The sequence below is a fragment of the Sminthopsis crassicaudata genome, chromosome 5 (genome assembly GCF_048593235.1).
Source record: "Sminthopsis crassicaudata isolate SCR6 chromosome 5, ASM4859323v1, whole genome shotgun sequence".
NCBI lineage: Eukaryota > Metazoa > Chordata > Mammalia > Dasyuromorphia > Dasyuridae > Sminthopsis > Sminthopsis crassicaudata.
In genome coordinates this window covers 84,554,961-84,574,390 of record NC_133621.1, presented here as the reverse complement: position 1 = coordinate 84,574,390, position 19,430 = coordinate 84,554,961, and the positions used below count along the sequence as shown (strand labels likewise).

At 37.9% G+C, this 19,430-nt stretch overlaps 1 protein-coding gene across 1 annotated transcript; it reads right to left on the bottom strand.

Annotated features, from left to right (window-relative positions):
* Positions 1 to 1,387: 1,387 nt before the first annotated feature.
* LOC141542743 (WD repeat-containing protein 5) lies at positions 1,388 to 3,068 on the bottom strand. The gene has a single exon (XM_074267324.1). The coding sequence runs from the start codon at positions 2,817 to 2,819 to the stop codon at positions 1,815 to 1,817; it is 1,005 nt and encodes a 334-aa protein (XP_074123425.1). The 5' UTR covers positions 2,820 to 3,068; the 3' UTR covers positions 1,388 to 1,814.
* Positions 3,069 to 19,430: the final 16,362 nt, after the last annotated feature.

The window sequence follows — 19,430 nt, the reverse complement described above, 5'->3', positions numbered from 1 at the left end:
GATCTTCTAATGGAGAGAGCCATCTATACCCAGAGAGAGGACTGTGGGAACTCAATGTGGACCACAACATAGCATTGTTGTTTTGTTGTTGGTTTTGTTGTTTGTTTGCATTTTGTTTTCTTTGTCATTTTTTTCCTTGTTGATCTGATTTTTCTGTGCAGCAAGATTATTATATAACTATGTATACATGTATTGGATTTAACATATATTTAACAGGTTTAAAATATTTTGGGGAGGTGTAGGGAAAGGAGGGAAAAAATTTTGAACACAAGGTTTTTTAAGGGTCAATGTTGAAAAATTATCCATGAATATATTTTGAAAATTTTAAAAAGTTATAATAAAAAAGGAAAAAATATGTCATATAGATCATGTAAAAACCTGGTAATGTTTAACTACCTGAGGAGAGGCCTTAAATATTTGTTTTCTAGTATTCGAATGGCTGTCATTTGAAAGAGTTAGACTTGAAAAGACAGAATTGTGACCAATGGGTAGAAGCTGCAAAGAGGCAAATTGAAGCTTTATGTAAGAAACTGCTTAATAATTAGAGCTCTTCAAGAGTGGAATGGGATGCCTTGGGCAGTCAGAGACTTCTCTTCACTGGTTGTCTTTGAGCAAAGGATGGAAAATCATGGATTTTGTTGAACTGAACAAGTTGAAAAATATACAGAAGATGACTTTGAAGAAGGGACAATATTTTTAGGACTATAGAGCTTCAGTTCTTAAGATAGCTGAAAGAGGGGAGGCTATTAAACACTTGGAAAACATAACAACATTATTACTACTATTGAGAAAATAGAGGTAATTACCAATCATGTATACTTTCCCATTTCCATAAAATCTTTATGAGAATAATCTACAGACATACCAAGTCCAAGGTATGAGAAGAAAGTAAGTTGGATGTTTCAAGTGATATTTGACCACAGACCACATCTTTTTTTTTTTTTTTTTTTTTTTTTTTTTTTTACACAAAATCCCACCTTTTTATTACAGCACATGGTACTGTCGGATGTGTAAACAAGAATGTGACAAACGGGAAAATATTGAGGCTGAAGTATACAGTCATGCCATTAACAGTTCCATACTATGAACTTTAAAGATACAAAATCGTCTTTACATTGAAAAACTTTACAGTGTTTTGAGTTTTGTTTTGTTTTTCCCCAGAAAGACTTCAAAATGTGCTGCGAACTTCTACAAGCAGGAGTTAATGGGTTTTTTTTAGGGGAAAAGTAGACAACTTGTGATATAATAGCATCTATTAAACATACATAGCAAGAGGTAAAACTATACAGAAGATTAAAAGATATTTCACTACAAGGTCAGTGAAACTGGGGGACAGAAAGCCAAAAACTTACATGGTTGTATTTGGTCACAGAGTTAGAAGTGGGTGATATCTTTTAAAAAATTACAGAACATTTAGTTGAGGAAAAATTCATGATGAAATGAAATTTATCCTTCTGTAATAAAAAATTAAAAATTCAGGTTTTTGCTGACTCGATTTATACACAATATAGATTGAAACTCCTCCTTTGACAGCATCAGGAGAGTTGGCAAGAAGCATCACCAAAGTGTTTTGGGACCTTCTAGTGATACAAGCAAATTTTTTCCCCTTAAAACAAAAAAAAAAAAAAAAAGTAAGAAAAGGATCCATATGTCAAATAAGGCAGATGCTGCCTCTTCTCACCAGGCTACCCATTCCAGGGAAGAAAAAGGGGGATTTCCCTTTAGGCCAAGAAACCATTCTCAAATATCTTAGTTTCTTGCCTCATAGGATCTACTTCTTCTTGATATAGTCTCTAACATGATATCGAAAGGACTTAACAGTCACTCTTCCAGAGTTTAATTGTTTTGTCATTTTCTAATGCAGCTGATGCAATGATGTTTTCTGTAGGGTGACAAGCTGTTGAAATCACAACATCTGTATGGCCTTGTAATTTCTGTACGATCTCTTTTGTCTGAAGGTTCCAAATGTAAACCAGGTTATCTTCTGATCCAGACACAATCCACTTTCCACCAGTGACTGAAAAATTAGCAAAAATGCAGTATTTCTCATTCTTGTGACCAGTGTATGTCTTCAGGCACTTCCCTTTGCTGTAGTCCCATAGTTTAAGAGTGTTATCCAAAGTTGCAGCAAGAATGTATTTACCATTTGGAGAGAATTTCACAAAAGACACAGGAGGATTATCATCATCAATAAGTGTTTTTAAACATTGACCTGATGCTGTATCCCAGATTCGACAGAGACCATCATAACTACTTGATACTATCAAGGATCCATCACGATTAAAATGAACAGCTGAAACAGGGTCAGAATGAGCAGGTAATGTCTTGAGGCACTTTCCTGTTTTTACATCCCATATCCTTACGCTTTCATCAAAAGATCCTGAAACGATGAGGTTGGATTGGGGATTGAAGTTGCAGCAAAAGACATAATTACTGTGACCCTTCAGTGTTTTTAGACACTTTCCAGAACTAACATCCCATATCTTAAGAGTTTTATCATCGGAAGCAGACACAAGAAGATTAGAATCTGATGACCAGGCAACATCCGAAATTCCCAGTTTGTGCCCAGATATTGTTTTCTCAAATTTTCCATCATATGCTCCCCAAATTTTAATGAGCTTATCTGCAGAAGAACTTGCTAACCATTCTCCATTTGGACTAAACTTTACCGAAGATACAGCTTTAGTGTGTCCTGCTAGTGTGAACTTTAATGCGTAGTTTGGCTTTACAGGTGCAGGCTTGCTTTGATTGGTTGATGAGGAAGGTGTAGACTGTGTTTTTGTGGCTTCTGCTTCTGGTTTTTTTTCTTCTGTTGCCATGGTTCTGAAACTAGCAAGTTAGACTGAGGGTACTTTAGGGATGAAAGGATGATCAACCAGAATGCTTCAATAGCGAAAAGAAAATCTGTGTTTGATAATTTGAACCTCCGCTCGGGGCGAAGCCTCATCAGCCGCCGCCGCTCATGAGGAGCGCAGCGCGGCTGGGCCCGGGCGAGGACCTACGACCAAGCGCCCGCCGGGACGAAGTGGAGGTGGCAGCGGCAGCGCAGGCTCCTCCTCCCGGCGCCAGGCGGGTAATCCACAGACCACATCTTCATAATTTCCACAGTTGACTGAAAGTAACAGATAATTCAAGATCTGCTTGTTTAAACTTCATCTGCTCTGTCTCTGATGGACAGGGCAAATACAGCTCGTTGGTACCCATCTGATTCCCATCTGCAGAGATACAAGCAAATCCTCTCCCCCAAGCAGTTAACCTATCTGGTCCCTTCCATTCGCCACTTTCTGGTCTCTCCACATCACCTGGCAATTATCTAAAGACAGTGGAGCTGCTCACACTGGACACTGCTCTTCCAGTAGGTTATAAAACCTGTCTGCCAGATCCAGTGCATCTTTGTCAAAAATCAAGAAGTTAATAGTATAAAGAGCTAAATTTAGAAGTGTGCAAAATGTTTAGAAGTATAAGCAGGTATTATCTGTTTTAATTGCTTGTGGCACACCCATAATTGTAAATGCTTGTATAAGGAATTCAGTGACCACTCGGCTGTCTCTTTTGCTTCTGGTATTGCAAAAGTGAATGCTGAAAAAGTATCTACCACAACATGGATAAAAGACAGATGACCAAAAGATTTATAATGGGTCACATCCATTTGCTAAATTTCCTTAGGTCTCAAACCATGAGGGTTCTTCCCTGGAGGGAGTGTAGGACCATGGAAAGGAATGCAAGCTGTATAAGCTTTTACTATGCTCCTAGCTTCCTCTCTTGTTATTCCAAATTGTAAATATAAAACTCGAGCAGCCTGATGATATTTAAAATGAGATTCTTGGGCTTCTTGAAACAAAGGAATATTGGCCACATGGTTAGAAGGCTATCTGCCTTTGAATTACCATCAAAAATAGGACCTGGAAGTCCACTATGAGAGTGGACATGCAAGATATAAATCTTACCTGGATGCTTTCTCACTTGCTCTTGAAGTTCCTTAAAGAGCTGATATATATTGGAGACTACAAATTTTATTTGGGCTGTGGCAATTCTTTGTACCACACCTACTGAATAGGCTGAATCAGATATTATATTTATATCTCCTGGATAATTAGTAAGAACTGGAATGATTGATACAATTCATTCTGTTGAGTGGACTGAAAAGGAGTTCTGACTACTCTCTTTATAGTTAAGTCATGAGAGTATACAGTGCAAATATTATGTTTGGATGTATCTGTAAAGATAGTTGGTCCTTTAAGAGGAATTTTAGAAACCTTTTCTTCAAGAATCCATCGCCAATTATGTAATAATCTGGTTATCTTTAATGGAGACCCGTGTATAAAATTTGGAACCATGGCCAAAAAAATTTGCCATTCTGGGATGGTTTCACAGCACACATTAACTTATGCATTAGTATGAAAGGTAAATATCTTGTCAGGTCTTATTCCAGATAATTGTAATGCTCTCTTAATGGCCTTTAATAAAATTCTAGCCACAACCACTGGGTAAGGAGTAAGGTTTTGTTCTGGTTGTGCTGGGAGGTTCACCCACTCTATCACACTGTATCCCTGATGAAGGACTGCTGTGAGTGCTTCTTGTTTAGCAAAAACTGATATTTCCAAGGGTTTTTGAGTGACTCTTTCAATCACATTGGATAAAGCCAGTTCAGCTTGTCTCAAAGCCTCTTGAGCTTCTTTTGTAAGCTGGCGTGGTGAATTTAAAGCACTGTCTTCCCTTAAAATGTCATATAATGGTTGCAATTGATAGGTAGTCAAGCCTAACACAGGATGCATCCATTGGATATCTCCTATCAGTTTCTGAAAGTCATTTAAGGTGTTTAGCTTCTCTGTTCTTAAGGAAAGTTTTTGTACTGTAAGCAACTTAGGGTATACTTCATATCCTAAATATTGAAAAGGAGCAGGTTTTTGAATTTTTTCTGGAGCTATGTGCAATTTGTAGTTCCTTAGTGTTTCTATGGTCTTTTGTAGACATGCTTCTAACATTTGTTCCTCAGATGCACATCCCAATATATCATCCATGTAATGTAATAACATTACTTTTGGAAATGCTTTTCTTACTGGAGTAAGAGCAGTAGCAACATACATTTGACACATAGTAGGGCTGTTTTTCATTCCCTGTGGCAAAACTGTCCATTCATATCTTTTATAAAGCTCAGCTAAGTTAGTGCTGGGCACTGAAAAGGCAAATCTTTTTATATCCTCCTTATCTAGAGGGATAGAATAGAAACAATCTTTAATGTCTATAAACTGAAGAGGCCATTCTCTAGGCAACTGAGTAGGAGATGGAAGTCGAGGTTGAAGAGTTCCCATAGTTTCCATCTGTTCATTTACTTTTCTTAAATCAGTCAACATCCTCCATTTTCCAGATTTCTTTCTTACAACAAATACTGGAGAATTCCAAGGACTTAGAGAAGGTTGTAAGTGTCCTTGGTCAAATTGCTCCAGTACTATATTTAATAAGGCCTGAATTTTATCACTACCTAAGGGCCACTGTTCTATCCACACTGGTGTATCAGTTTTCCATTGGATAGGAACAGGTAAAAGTGTTGGCAGGCCTGCAACAGCAGTCCTGCCTAAAAAACTAAAGTACTCATTTTTAATCCTAATTGTTGTAAAATGTCTCTTCCCCACAGGTTGATGGGGATTTTTCAACTATAAAAAGAGTAAAAGCTCCTGTTTCACCTTCAAATATCCATCTCAAAGGGGTAGCACTAGTTTCAGCTGCTGTTGATCCTCCTACCCCAGACATGTAGGTGTCTGCCTTATTCTTTGGCCAATGACTGGGCCAGTTGGCACCTCTAATGACTGTACAATCTGCACCAGTGTCTACCAATCCTTCTAATGGTATGTCATTTATATAGATAGTGATCATAGGTCAGTCAGCTGTCACCCCTGCTGTCCAGTATATTCCTAGATTTTATTGCTTGGAGTCCAAATATGGGCAACTATCACCAGATTGCTTATTTAGAGTGTATCAGTAAACCTGATGCTACTACTTCTCCTGAAGTGGAAAACTGATACACCAATGTGGATAGAACAGTGGCCCTTAGGTGATGTCACACATTGTCTACCTTTAGTAGTGACTGGAATATTACCTACACAGTCCCCAGTTTCCCATATCAGTGTATGGATAGATACTGTAAGCACACTCAGGAGGTGAAATGGTCAAGCCTACTGTCTCTGGAGGCAAGGGATCCATAGGCTTAAGAGGAACAGATTTCACCTCTTCAGGGGGTATCTCAGTTGTCCCAGATGCATACAACTCTTTTCTCCCCAATTGTAATCCCTTTCTCCCTTCAGGTGGCTTCCTGGCTGATTGGTCATGTCTGGGTACTGAACTTCTAGATACTCTCTGGATGTAGCATCAGCTGCCATCATGCCCCAAGTATTTTTTGTTTTGGGCCCTGGGACTGGGCCCCTCATCTCATTTCCCTTAATCAGTCTACATTCTGATGCCCAATGAAAGCCTCTGTTGCATTTTGGACATGGGATATTGGGTATTGTTTTCCCATCCTGTTTTCTCACTCTGTCTCTATGCCAGCATTGAGCTTTCAGATGCCCTATTTTACTACATTGAAAGCATTGACGAGGCTCTCTGGAAGTCCCTTGCCAAAAGGGACCCTATCTTCCCATGTTCAGGTCTTGGGGAGTATGCATCATAGTTTGGGTATAAAAGTGTATTTGTGCCCACTGTGGCACAGTGTCTTATGATCTCCTCTAAAGGGGCATTTTTGAGTAGTCCTAGTATAATCCTTCTACAAATCTCATTAGCATTTTCTTTAGCAAGTTGCCTTCTCATAATTTCTGTTAATACATTTTCACCATTAGTCCATATGACAGCTGTCTGCAAACATCCCACAAAATCAGCAAAGGGTTCATTTGGCTTTTCTGCAGTTTTTGTGAAGGCCTCTCCCTTGTTGTTTTTAATGGAGAGAAAAGCCCATGCTTTGATAGCAGGAGCAGCAATTTGCTTATATGTTGCTATGGGGTAATTATTCTGTACTGAAATGTCTCCATAACAATCTACACCTGTTAGTTGGTCACAGGTGATTGGAGGATTAACTCCATTATGACTATTTTGTTGGGCTTGTCTCCTACAGAGCTCACTATATTCAGAAAGCCACAACAAGTTTTGTTCAGGTTCTAAGCATATCCTTGCTATAGATTTCCAGTCCCTAGGGGTCAAGACTTCATAAACCAAATTCTGTAATAACATCTTAACATAAGCTGATATAGCCCCATAAAGAGAACAAGCCTTTTTCAAGTCTTTGAGGATTTCTAGCTCAAAAGGAATGTATCTTCTACTTTCTTGACCTGTAGAGTTAAACTGTTGAGTCATAGGATACATTGCTACATTCAAATCAGCTAAATCCTGCCCTTCTTCTGTGGCTTTATGTAGTCCTTTTGTAATCTAGTCATAGGAGGGGGTGATTGCTGGGGGGGAGGTGCTCCTACTCCTCCTCACTCCATCCCGGAAGGTGGAGTTGATGGAGATGATGGAGTTGATGTCAAGAACCAGTTCTGGTTTAGGCAGGGTTGAAGCTGTCTGGCCAGAGTAAGAATCACCATGTTCTTCATCAAGCCCTTCACCACCAAGCCCTTCATCCTCACTTAACTCCACATGCCCTCTGGTGATATTGCTATTAATCCATTCATTGTCTTCCTCTTTTTCCTCACACTTCCTCATCTGGCTGTTCTTAAAACTTTTCTTTTTTTTATAACTTGCAAGATTCTTTAAGGCTAATTGTATTATGTTGTATATATAGAATGTTTCCTTGGAAATTGAGTGAGGACCTTTATCATTGTAGTATTCACATAGTTGTTCTCCTACCAGCTTCCAATTATCTGCCCCTATGTCTTCTTCCTTTAAGAAACAAGGGGACGTGCGTTCTGATGTATCTGAGAGTCTAGCGATCTGCAACCAAGTTATAATTAAACCTTGTACCCTGATCATCTTAAGCATGCTTTCTATAGTGCCCCCTGGGGGTGGGGGTGGGGGTGGGGAAGAATCTTTTCCTAACATCTGCCCCATTTCAGCTAAAAAAGGTTACTAGTTTAGCCCTTAACAAAGTAAGTTCCATGTTTGTCTATTAAAATATTTATCCTATTTCCTGGTCCCCAGGGACTTCTTCAGTGAAATTAGGGTCATTGGCCCTGCATTGGGCACCAAATGTGATGACCGCATGAGCACCCTGGATACCTTAGAATCAGCCAGAGTCAGAATAGGCAAAAGTTTTTATTCTTGGTCTTTAGTAGTAGAAGTGAAGGGGAGGGATACAGGATCTCTGTGACTTCACCTCTTCATCTCAGAGTGAGACTGGTTAGTTTCCCTCCACCTCCTAGTCCCACCCACAATTCTCTGTATACACCAAATGATTGGGCCAGCACAGGATAGTGGGAAGAGCCATTTTCCAAGCATATTTTTATAGAGTATTGGCCAATCAGTAATTACCCTCAAGTGCTTGATTGTCTGACCCCAGTGCATTGACTCAAGAGTTTCAACCCTTTACACTATGCCCAAAGGGCTATAGAATTGTTCGTACCTTTTGACTCAGAAATACCACTTTCAAAAAGATCAAAGAAAAAGGAAAGGGACCTAAATGTACAAAAATATTTATAGCAGCTTATTTTGTGGTGGCAGAGAATTGGAAATTGAGGAAATATTCATCAATTGGGGAATAGTTGAATAAGTTGCATCATATGATTGTGATGGAATACTATTATGATGGCATACTTTCAGTCAGCTAGGTGGCTTAGTGAATAAAGAGTTCCCCTGAAGTCAGGGGAACTCATCTTCTTGAGTTTAAATCGAGCCCCAGAAACATAGTAGCCATATGACTCTGGGCAAGTCACTTAATTCTGTTTGCCTCACTGAGGAACCATAAGATGAAATTGAGAAGAAAATAGAAAATTCGAGCATCTTTGTCAAGAAAACTCCAAATGAAGGTCGAGAATTGCAAGGGAACTAATGAAAAAAAAAAGTCAGAGGAAGGTGGTCTAAGTGTACCTGATCTAAAGCTATAGTATATAGCAACAGTCACCAAAACCATTTGCTATTGGCTAAGAAATAGACTGGTAGATCAGTGGAACAGATTAGATACAAAGGACAAAAAAGGGTACATCTATAACAATCTAATCTTTGACAAACCCAAAGATACCAACGTTAGGGATAAAAATTCATTATTTGGAAAAAAACTGTTGGGAAAACTGGAAATTAGTATAGCAGAAATTAGATATGGATCCACACATTACACCATATACCAAGATAAGATCAAAATGGGTCCATGATTTAGGCATAAAGAATGAGATAATAAATAGATTAGAGAAACAGAGAATAGTCTACCTCTCAGACCTGTGGAGGAGGAAGGAATTTATGACCAGAGGAGAACTAGAGGTCATTATTGATCACAAAATAGAAGATTTTGATTACATCAAACTAAAAAGTTTCTGTACAAACAATACTAATGCAAACAAGATTAGAAGGGAAGTAACAAATTGGGAAAATATTTTTAAAAGTAAAGGTTCTGACAAAGGTCTCATTTCCAAAATATATAGAGAACTGACCCTAATTTATAAGAAACCAAACCATTCTCCAATTGATAAATGGTCAAAGGATATGAACAGACAATTCTCAGATGATGAAATTGAAACTATATCACTCATATGAAAGAGTGTTCCAAATCACTACTGATCAGAGAAATGCAAATTGAGACAACTCTGAGATACCACTACATATCTGTCAGATTGGCTAAGATGACAGGAACAAATAATGATGAATGTTGGAGGGGATGTGGGAAAACTGGGACACTAATACATTGCTGGTGGAGTTGTGAAAGAATCCAGCCATTCTGGAGAGCAATTTGGAACTATGCCCAAAAAGCTATCAAACTGTGCATACCCTTTGACCCAGCAGTACTACTACTGGGCTTATATCCCAAAGAAATACTAAAGAGGGGAAAGAGACCTGTATGTGCCAAAATGTTTGTGGCAGCTCTTTTTGTTGTAGCTAGAAACTGGAAGTTGAATGGATGTCCATCAATTGGAGGGTAAATTATGGTATATGAAGGTTATGGAATATTATTGCTCTGTAAGAAATGACCAGCAGGATGAATACAGAGAGGCTTGGAGAGACTTACATCAATTGATGCTGAGTCAAATGAGCAGAACTAGGAGATCATTATACACTTCAACAACAATACTGTATGAGGATGTATTCTGATGGAAGTGGAAATCTTCAACATAAAGAAGATCCAACTCATTTCCAGTTGATCAATGATGGATAGAGGTAGCTACACCCAGAGAAGGAACACTGGGAAGTGAATGTAAATTGTTAACATTACTGTCTGTCTGCCCAGGTTACTTGTACCTTCGGAATCTAATGCTTATTGTGCAACAAGAAAATGGTATTTACACACATGTATTATATCTAGGTTATATTGTAACACATGTAAAATGTATGGGATTGCCAGTCATTGGGGGGAGGGAGTGGAGGGAGGGGGGGATAATTTGGAAAAATGAATACAAGGGATAATAGTATAAAAATATCTATAGCAGCTCTTTCTCTAGGCAAAAAATTAAAAATAAAAGGAATGCCCATTAAAAAAAAAAGAAAACTCCAAATGGGGACACATAAAAATATTTCAATAACAACAACAGTACTGTAATATAAGAAATGGCAATGAGGGTGATTTCAGAAAAACAAGGCAAGACCTAGATTAACTGATGCAGAGTGAAGTGGAACATCCCTTTTCCTCAAGGATATTTATTTGACTACAGTAAAAACATGATTCACATGCTAAAATAAAAATTCATAATACATAAAGAAAAAGGAGAAACCAATTTCATGAGAGAGACCAACATGGAGTTGTGGGAAGAACACAAAATAAGGGGAAATCAGAAAAAGCCTCCTTAGGAAAATGACTTCTGAGTTGTGTCATAGATTTTAGGAAGCATGGGGGTCAGTCTGGACAAAGGCAAAGATGATTTTATGTACATGGGAAACAGTAGCAGACCCAAGTGCCTGAGAGGCAGAAATGTGTGATCAGTCTAAAAGAAGCCATATTATAAAGGACTTAAATACCAGACAGAGAAATTTGTATTTTTCCCCAGAGATAAGAAGAAGGTATCTTGAATAGGGAAGTAATGGGTCAGACCAAAATGGTTGAATCAATTTGTATCTTCACTAACAGTGTATCTGTTTTCCCATATCCCTTCTAACATTTGTCTTTTTTCTCTTTTATCACCTTTGTTCTGTCTCATGCCTCAAAGTTGTTTTAATTTGCATTTTTCTAATTATTAATGGTATGCAATTATTTTTAAATGATTATTAATAATGGGCTTTTCCTTTGACAATCGACTCTTTGTATCCTCTGAGCAATTATCTATTAGGGAATGGATCTTGATCTTATAATTTTGAATCAATTCCTTATATAAGATAGCTTATATAAGTATCTTAATGGAGTTTAAAGCTTTAATAGCTTAAGTACTAAAATAGTTTTATTTGGAAATAGTTTAAATCTAGGTTAAAGTTTTAAATAGTTTTTAAAATACCACTTATTTAAGCTTTACTGTTTTAAAAATATCCTAAGACTTTGGGGATATTTTATATATTTTGGAGATAATAATGTCAGAGAAAATTATTACCAAGATTTTGTCCCTTGTTACATATTCAGCTAAAGAGAAAGACCATTAACTAGTTACTGAACTCTTTGAGAAAGGTGAGAAGGATCTAGGAGGAGGTATCCACCTAGTATTCTCAAGATATGAATAAGGTGATAAATATAGACGGGATGTATCTTGAAAGGGAAAAATGTTGTTGAATATGGTGAAAAGGGAGTAGTAAGAAGGAATGAGGAATAAGTCTAGTCTTCCTGCCTCAATGTGTGAAGGCATCAGAGGAACATCCAAACTGAATAGGATGTCCAAGGTTTTAGGGTCCCCTGAAGACAACCATATTTCCGTGATTGCAAAAACATGGAAAGAAAATGGAAGGAAAAATGGAGGAGGTGTAGGGATGAAAGAGCCAGGTAGTAGTTAACATCCATAACCACAAGATATCTATGTAAATCTTTGATGACACAGCTATGTCCACTGTTTTTCTAATTCTGGTTCAATTTATTTGGTAGAAGGCACTCTTTTTTAAACTCTCCTAATCTGTGCTTAAAAGACTGACTGAAAAATGTAATAGAGGATGCCAGCTGCTGAGTGGATGATCAAATCTACTTTCATACCTTTAATATCAGAATCTACTTGACAAAATAGAGTGCTGATTGGTGGGAATGGGACAGATCAAGTTTCTTTCCTAATTTCCATACCCTAACTCCTAAGATGACTAAAATTCATTCTTGCATGAGTGTTCTTGTATTAAAACAACCCTTGTGATCTGGTGGTAATTGGCTAGTGTTGGCCAAATAGGAAAGGAGAAATTCAGTAGAGATGAATGATGGCAGCCTGTCTGATCCTGCCTGATGCAGGCCTCTTAGGTCCTTTCCAGGCCCAAGTCTTCTAAAGGTAATTCTTAACCTTGGTTTGAGCTGGCTCCACTCTTGAGCTTCTTGGGAGGGGATCCTGTAACGTAGCCTCTCAGAAGAACTATGACTGTTACCCAGGACTAAACCAGGACATTCTTTCTTGAATTCTATTTTTCTTTCTCCTTGTCTAATAATTCTCAGTAGAAAGGGTTAATGAGCAAAATCACCCCCAGGCACTTGCTCGCTTGCATCTTATCCTTTGATGAAACTAAGATCTCTTCTTACTTCTCACTGTAGCTGGGCTCTATGGTATCCTTGTGCCTGGAGATCTTCCAAAGAAAAACAAAAATTGGCCATGAAAAAGGCAAGATGGCATCATTGTTTTGTTAATGTTACTGTGATCATCAGTTGTGTTTCATGTTCACTGAGAATGTTAATTCTGAAGGCAGCTTTCTCCTAATCCTAGAAGGCCATGTAGCATTGCAGGACTGTGGCCTGGGAGTGGGATACAAGGGAGGTCCCCTGACAAAGACCAGAGAATGGGCCTAAAAGTGCTTCTCTTGGGTTCCTTCCATTATCCTCCTCTTTGTTCATCCAAAATGATTACATGCTATACTGAGGGCTCACAGGCAAGCATATCAATTAACTTAGGGCCTATAACTTCAATTCATTAAAAGCAGCTAAATGGTTCAGTGAATAGGGCACTGCACATAGAATCAAGAGTTTAAATCCTGTGTCAGACACTTCTCAACCAGGTGACTCTGGGCAAGTCATTTAACTTTTTGCCTTAATTTCCTCATCTGTAAAATGAGAATAATAGCATTACCTCCCAGGATTCTGGTAAGGATCAAAAGAAATAATATGTGAAAGGCTTTGAAAACCTTAGAGTGCTATATAAATGCTAGTTATCATTTGTTATCCTTATTCCTCATTTTGCATATGGGTCTCAAAAACCTTGAAAGACTCTATATTGCCTATAGCATAGAAGTCTATATTACTGACCCTCTAGTCTCTCCCCACTCCTCTCCTTCCCCTCAACCGGAAACCTTTACTCTGCAAACTGACCTCATTCTTCTTCAAATCTAAAATCAAAGAGTCTTAAAATATTAGGGATGGAAGATATCTCAAAAGTCATGCAATCTGACTCCTGCCCTGCCCTGTCCATTCTTTCCTATTCCACATCCTTTCCTATTGGAAAGCTCTTTTTTCTTATGTCTATTTATTTTGGGACACCTAGGTGGAGCAGGACATGGAGCAGAAGGCCTGAGATCCAATCCAATTACTCAATCACTTACTGACTGTGTGACCCTGGGCAAATCACTTACCTTGTGTGCCTCAGTTTCCTTATCTATAGAATGAGGATAATAGCATTTGCCTTTCTGAGTTGTTGTAAGGATTAAATGAGATAATATTTGTCAAGTGCTTTAGCTCATAGTAGGTGTTATAAAAATGCCTACTTCTTTTCCCCTTAAGCCTTAAAAAGACACACTTAAAGATCCTGCTCTATCCCTACATTCTCCAGGAAGGCTCTTCTAATCATTCATATGAAATAATTGGTAAATGAATTGTAGTATGTGAAATGAAGTTTTTAGTTATTGTTGGTAGAAATCTCCATACCTATGGGATGTGGATTTTCTTCATGACTGTTTGAGATTGACAAGTGCCTATAGTTGCTGGGACTTTTATTATACACCAGTAAAATAGAGAAAATGCCTAGTAAGTACCTGCAATAATCAAAGTATCAGCCTTTGGAGGAGGTAGAAGATAAAATGATATATAGTCTCTGATAATTAGGATCTTTCTCTCAGTCTGCTAGAAAGTTAAGATAGCAATAAAGAGTTATAATACACAATATGATATAAGTGCAGTAGAGAGTTAAGGCAACAAAGCACTACAATCAGAGAAGACTTTCTAGAAGAGGTGACTTTTGAGTTTGGGCTTTCAAAAATAAGCAGAAATTCAATAGGCAAAAGAGGATTTTCAGCCTTTTCTAGGAATGGGATTTAGTTTTCACTTTTCAGTGGGTTGCTTTCCAATCCTCCTTCCACATCTTCCCTTCCCCACTTCCACTCTCACTACTCAGCTTCAATCTGATTTCCATTGTAATTCATTGTAACAGAGGAAGAAAAGAATGGCAAAATAAATTAAACAAGCTTAGTAAATTAGTAACTTTAATTTACTTAAGTCAATAGGCTCTATCTACCTTGAGGGTATCTCTGTACCTTGCTTGGAAGCAAAGTGCAAGAGCTTTGTGGCAACTCTTTTTTTGATTGCTTAAATATCTTCCCCCACCCTTACTTCCAGGTCACCATATAATGAGCTGTGTCATTTGGTGGTAGTTGAGGAAGCTGGAAGCCTGACCACCAGAAAAGGAGCAGTTATCTGTGATTTGAATTTCTTTTTAATTACTCCAGAAAAGCACAAAGCAACCATCCAGACTTCAGCTTTGAAACATTCCTGCAACATCATTAAGCTGGTGGTGATTACCTACAGCCACCACATATGAAAGGGAATAAAAATACTTGGGGCTGAGGAAGGGAGATCCTATCAGTGAGCCAGCTGAGGAGACCAGCTAGCTGAGCTGTTCATGAAAGAGGCTGAGCCAAAAAAAAAAAAAAAAAAAAGGGGGGGGGGGAACCACAGAGAGTGTGCTGGCAACGAAGCTCCTGGGATCTGACAGGTTCTCTTTCAGGTCTGAGAAATCTCCTTCCAGGTGTCTGGACTAAGGCCTGCTGGGCTCAGGCTTGGTGATGGGTTAGATGCTTTGAAGAGCTTTTGAGAAATAAATGCATTTTTGGTTTAAAATGGACTTTTCCACTACAAGCAAGAAAGGGTAAATAGTGAATGGTTCATTATTCCTATTTTACCAATGAGGAAACAGAAGCTCCTATAAGAAATGCCATTTTAAGGGGAGGTTGGCAGAAGACCCCTGCCCCAAAGATCCACGAGATAATCCTCTATGCCTAAAATCTGAGAGATCTCCAGAATCCCCCATTTCAAAAGCCAAAGCACCAGAGAGGGGTCACTCCTTAAGTGGTAATCAACTAAAAACTGAGGTCTCAATTAGCACCTCAGCAGGTATTAACCATTAACCAACAGGAAGCTAAGAATAAGAATGAGTCATAGGGCAGGTGGTCAGGGTGAGAAGAATGACTAAGGGAGTAGGAGGGGGTGTTCCCTGAGGGAGGACCAGGGTGCTAATGAGGGAGGTAAGAAGGTGTCAGAGTCAAAGTACTTACTTTACATTTAGGGCTCCAGTTTGACTCTTGGGCTGCTCAGGTGCACTAAATGGGGAAAAAACTAAACCAGTCTCAGTAGAAAAACTAACGATGAGTGGTTCCTTTCAAACCAAATTCCCAAAACATAGTGTCATTCATAAACCCAGATATTATTCAGAATACTCACATGACCCTTGCTGTGGACTGCCTTGAATTATTTATTAGCTGTTTATATGCATGTCTCTTTTATCCAAGCAGACTTTAATCCTCCATCAGGTAGGGAAGGATGAGGTGGCTATTAGTACTACAGAGTAGAAAATAGGATTTATATATAATGTAATCTCATCAATCATTAATATATCAATAATAACCATACAAGGATAATAATATATTAGGAACAATCTAGTTTAGTCAGTTCATAGTAATAATAATACTGTGCATAAACTCTGTGCAGTATTATCCCCATATTACAGATAAGGAAACTGAGACTCATACAGATGAAGGGGCATGTTTATTGTCACATAGTGATTAATAGACATAACAAAGGATAAGTTAAACTGGAAGTCATATTACCTGAATGTGAGTCCTGACTTCAGCTTGTTAGTTTTGTGACTTTTGGCACGTCACTTTAGAGATGGAGTTATCTGTAAAAAGCCTGGGTGGTATCTAAAATCTGATAATATAATATATTCACATGCATATCTCCTCCTACCTCCAATTACTAAGTAATTTCCTTGAGGATAGTAACTTTTCTGTACTCAGTCTTCAGCATAGTTCTGAGCACACAGTAGGTGCTTATTTAACATATTTCATACATGTCATACACAATGTCATGTAGCATTTAGGAGTCCAGTGCACAAGTTAATTCCTCTCCTATTCACTAAATTTTGCCTTTGGGTGAGCCATAACAAAACGTTTAGCCTCAGTTTCCCTATTTATAAAATTGAGATAATAACACCTACCACCCAGGGCTTAATTAATATTTTCAAGGTGCTTTGATATCTACAGATGAAAGGGGATATGGAGTTACAAAGCATCATCATTATTTGAGAATCTATCATTATCATTATTGCTGTCATTCTTAATGATTATTATTAGCATCAATAATAATAATAATAATAACAATAATCAGAGGGTTGTTAAGAGTATTTTTTCATCGTCTTGGCCCTAGGTATATCCCAGAGGCCAATTGGGAATGTAAAGCCTCTTCCCAGAGTGATTTGAATTAACACAGTTAAATAAACTGTGTGTGACACACACATATACATGGATGTAAACTTAGATATAACTTTAAAATCTCATATATATATGTGTGTGTGTGTGTGTATGTCTCATACATAGGAGATACACACATTTTATACATATATAATATTCACTTTATGTTTCATCTTCTAAAATTATCACTCCAATCTCATAATTTCCTACAGAAAAACCTTCAATAGTTTTATAAAGTCTAAACAGTATGTAGTAAGCATTCAAGGCCCTCTATGATTTTTCCTACCTCTGTGCCTTTGCCCATGTTCTTTCCCATCTATGGCATATTTTCCCCTTCGCTATCTTTATCATTGTACCTCTTCTTCAGAGCTCAACTCTGTTACCATTTTTGCCTTGAAGTGTCTTTGATTCTTTTCATTTTCCCTCATGACCCTCCTAGAACTTTTCATTATTCTTTTATATACTGATACTTAAATGGATGTGTGATCTCTATGGTATGCGTACTCCCTGTGGGAGGGTGAAAGCCATACAAAACTTTTTGTCCTTTGCAACCCATGCCCATGTCTTCCCATAATTCTTCTCAAGGAATAAGTATAGCAAGTGTGCTGCGGAAGCTGTGCTTCTGAACATCTCTTCATTTGCTAGACATTAATGCAGCTCTTGGTTTGTCCATCTGTCATTTCCCCTTTTCTTTACATGGCAAATCCACTCACATTTCAGGTTATATATTTCTTCAATGATATTTTGTATACCAATTTGTGCTTGTAATTCATGGTAATATGATACAGACTATTCATACCCACCATGTTTCTCTCCTTTGCCTTTCAGGGGCCTTGAAATGGTGATTACTCAGAGAATGATATTACATGATTTGCAGCCATAGAGCATCAGTATTGACATTTTGAACATGATTTCAAGAAGGACTTTGGGATCATTAAAATAATGTGAAATTCCCCACATAAAATCCAGTCCTCTCTTTTCTCCAATTCAGCTCTGGGCTAAGTTCATTGACCGTCTTCATTGTGTCTAAATCTAACGATTGTCTTTCCAGACCATATTCAATCCTCATCTATTTATTTTCTCCTGGGTGGATGGTTAAGCCAAACTCTTTGGAGTGATTTTAGATCACATTCTGGAGACTTTGTGTTGTTTTAGAGGAACAATTCCTCTAGAATTGCTGAGGAGTTATACAATGTCACTTACAAATTAAGATCACCTGGAATTGTTCACAATTTAGAGATAACATGTGAAAGTATTTTAAAATCTTAATGTGATCTTGAATGGCCTTTATGTGTGTATATGAGATCCTTATTGGAAACAAATCTTTAAGACCTCCCTTTAGTCAATTCAATAAATGATTTTTATGGTCTTATAAATGATCAATATAATGAGATGTTGAAGTGTCTTTCAGTAAATTCCTCTGTATCAAAAATAAGACAAGAAATAGTGCTCTATTACCCCAAGACTGGACAATCACAACAATTTATTGGTTTGACATCCTGTTTCCCATCTTTTCTCCACTACAATCCATCCACCACTTGGCTATCATTATGATCCTCCTAAAGCACAGATCTGACTATGTCACAACATCCTCTTCTGCCATTAAATAAAGTCCAGGGCTCCTTGCTGCCAATTAAAATCTTTGATTATCAAAGTCCTTTGTAACTTGATTCCTTCCAACCTTACTTGATCCTCATAAATTATAGTCTATTAACACTGGCCTCTTTGCTATTCCTCGAAGCTGATATTTTATCTCCAGTCTCCAGGCATTTTCACTTGTTGTCTCCCATATCTTGCAATGCTCTCCTGACTTCCCTGGCTTCCTTCAAATCCCTGCTGAAGTAGCCCCGACTGCAAGGAGCCTTCCCTAAGCCAAGGTCTTCCTTCTGAGACTGTCCCCAATTTATCCCCTATATGTCTTATTTGTACATAGTGCATGCTTATTAAAGGCTTGATGACTGATACTGTTCAATCAAATAGAAGCACAATAGGTGAAAATCAAGGCATTTGGGGGACTGTTTACTAAAAGTTTACTGTTTGTTAGGATTTCTCCTCTTTTTTAGACTAGGAATATGTGCTAATCATATGTGCTAATTAAGGGAAGGAATTAAAGAAAAAACTAATAAGAAAAGGATTTTTTCACAATGAACAATCCATAATCTCTTTCCAGACTTCTTGTTGTCCTTAGGGATTCACAAGCAGACAAAAATTGTCCTCTCTACTGGTAGTGGTCTGTTTTCATAAAACATTAGATTTAACAAGCTTACCAAGATGAAGGAGCTTTGCATATGTAGGTTAGGGTTTCACTGGTTCTTTCCCAAGATTTGTCATCCTTTTTTTTTTTTTTTAATTAAAGATAGTAGGTGAGCTGCTGGTATTGAGGCCAGTGTAACTTGGTTTTAAATTGAATGTGCGTTTATGAGAAGAAATGTGCATCTTAAGATGGTTCATATAAGCATAGGCTTTAACCCTGGAAGGGACCTAAGAGGCCATTTACTCCAACATCCTTGATTTATAGATGAAAA

Coding starts and splice junctions, on each gene's coding strand:
- LOC141542743 (XM_074267324.1), bottom strand. CDS start 2,819: ATGGCAACAGAAGAAAAAAAACCAGAAGCAGAAGCCACAAAAACACAG.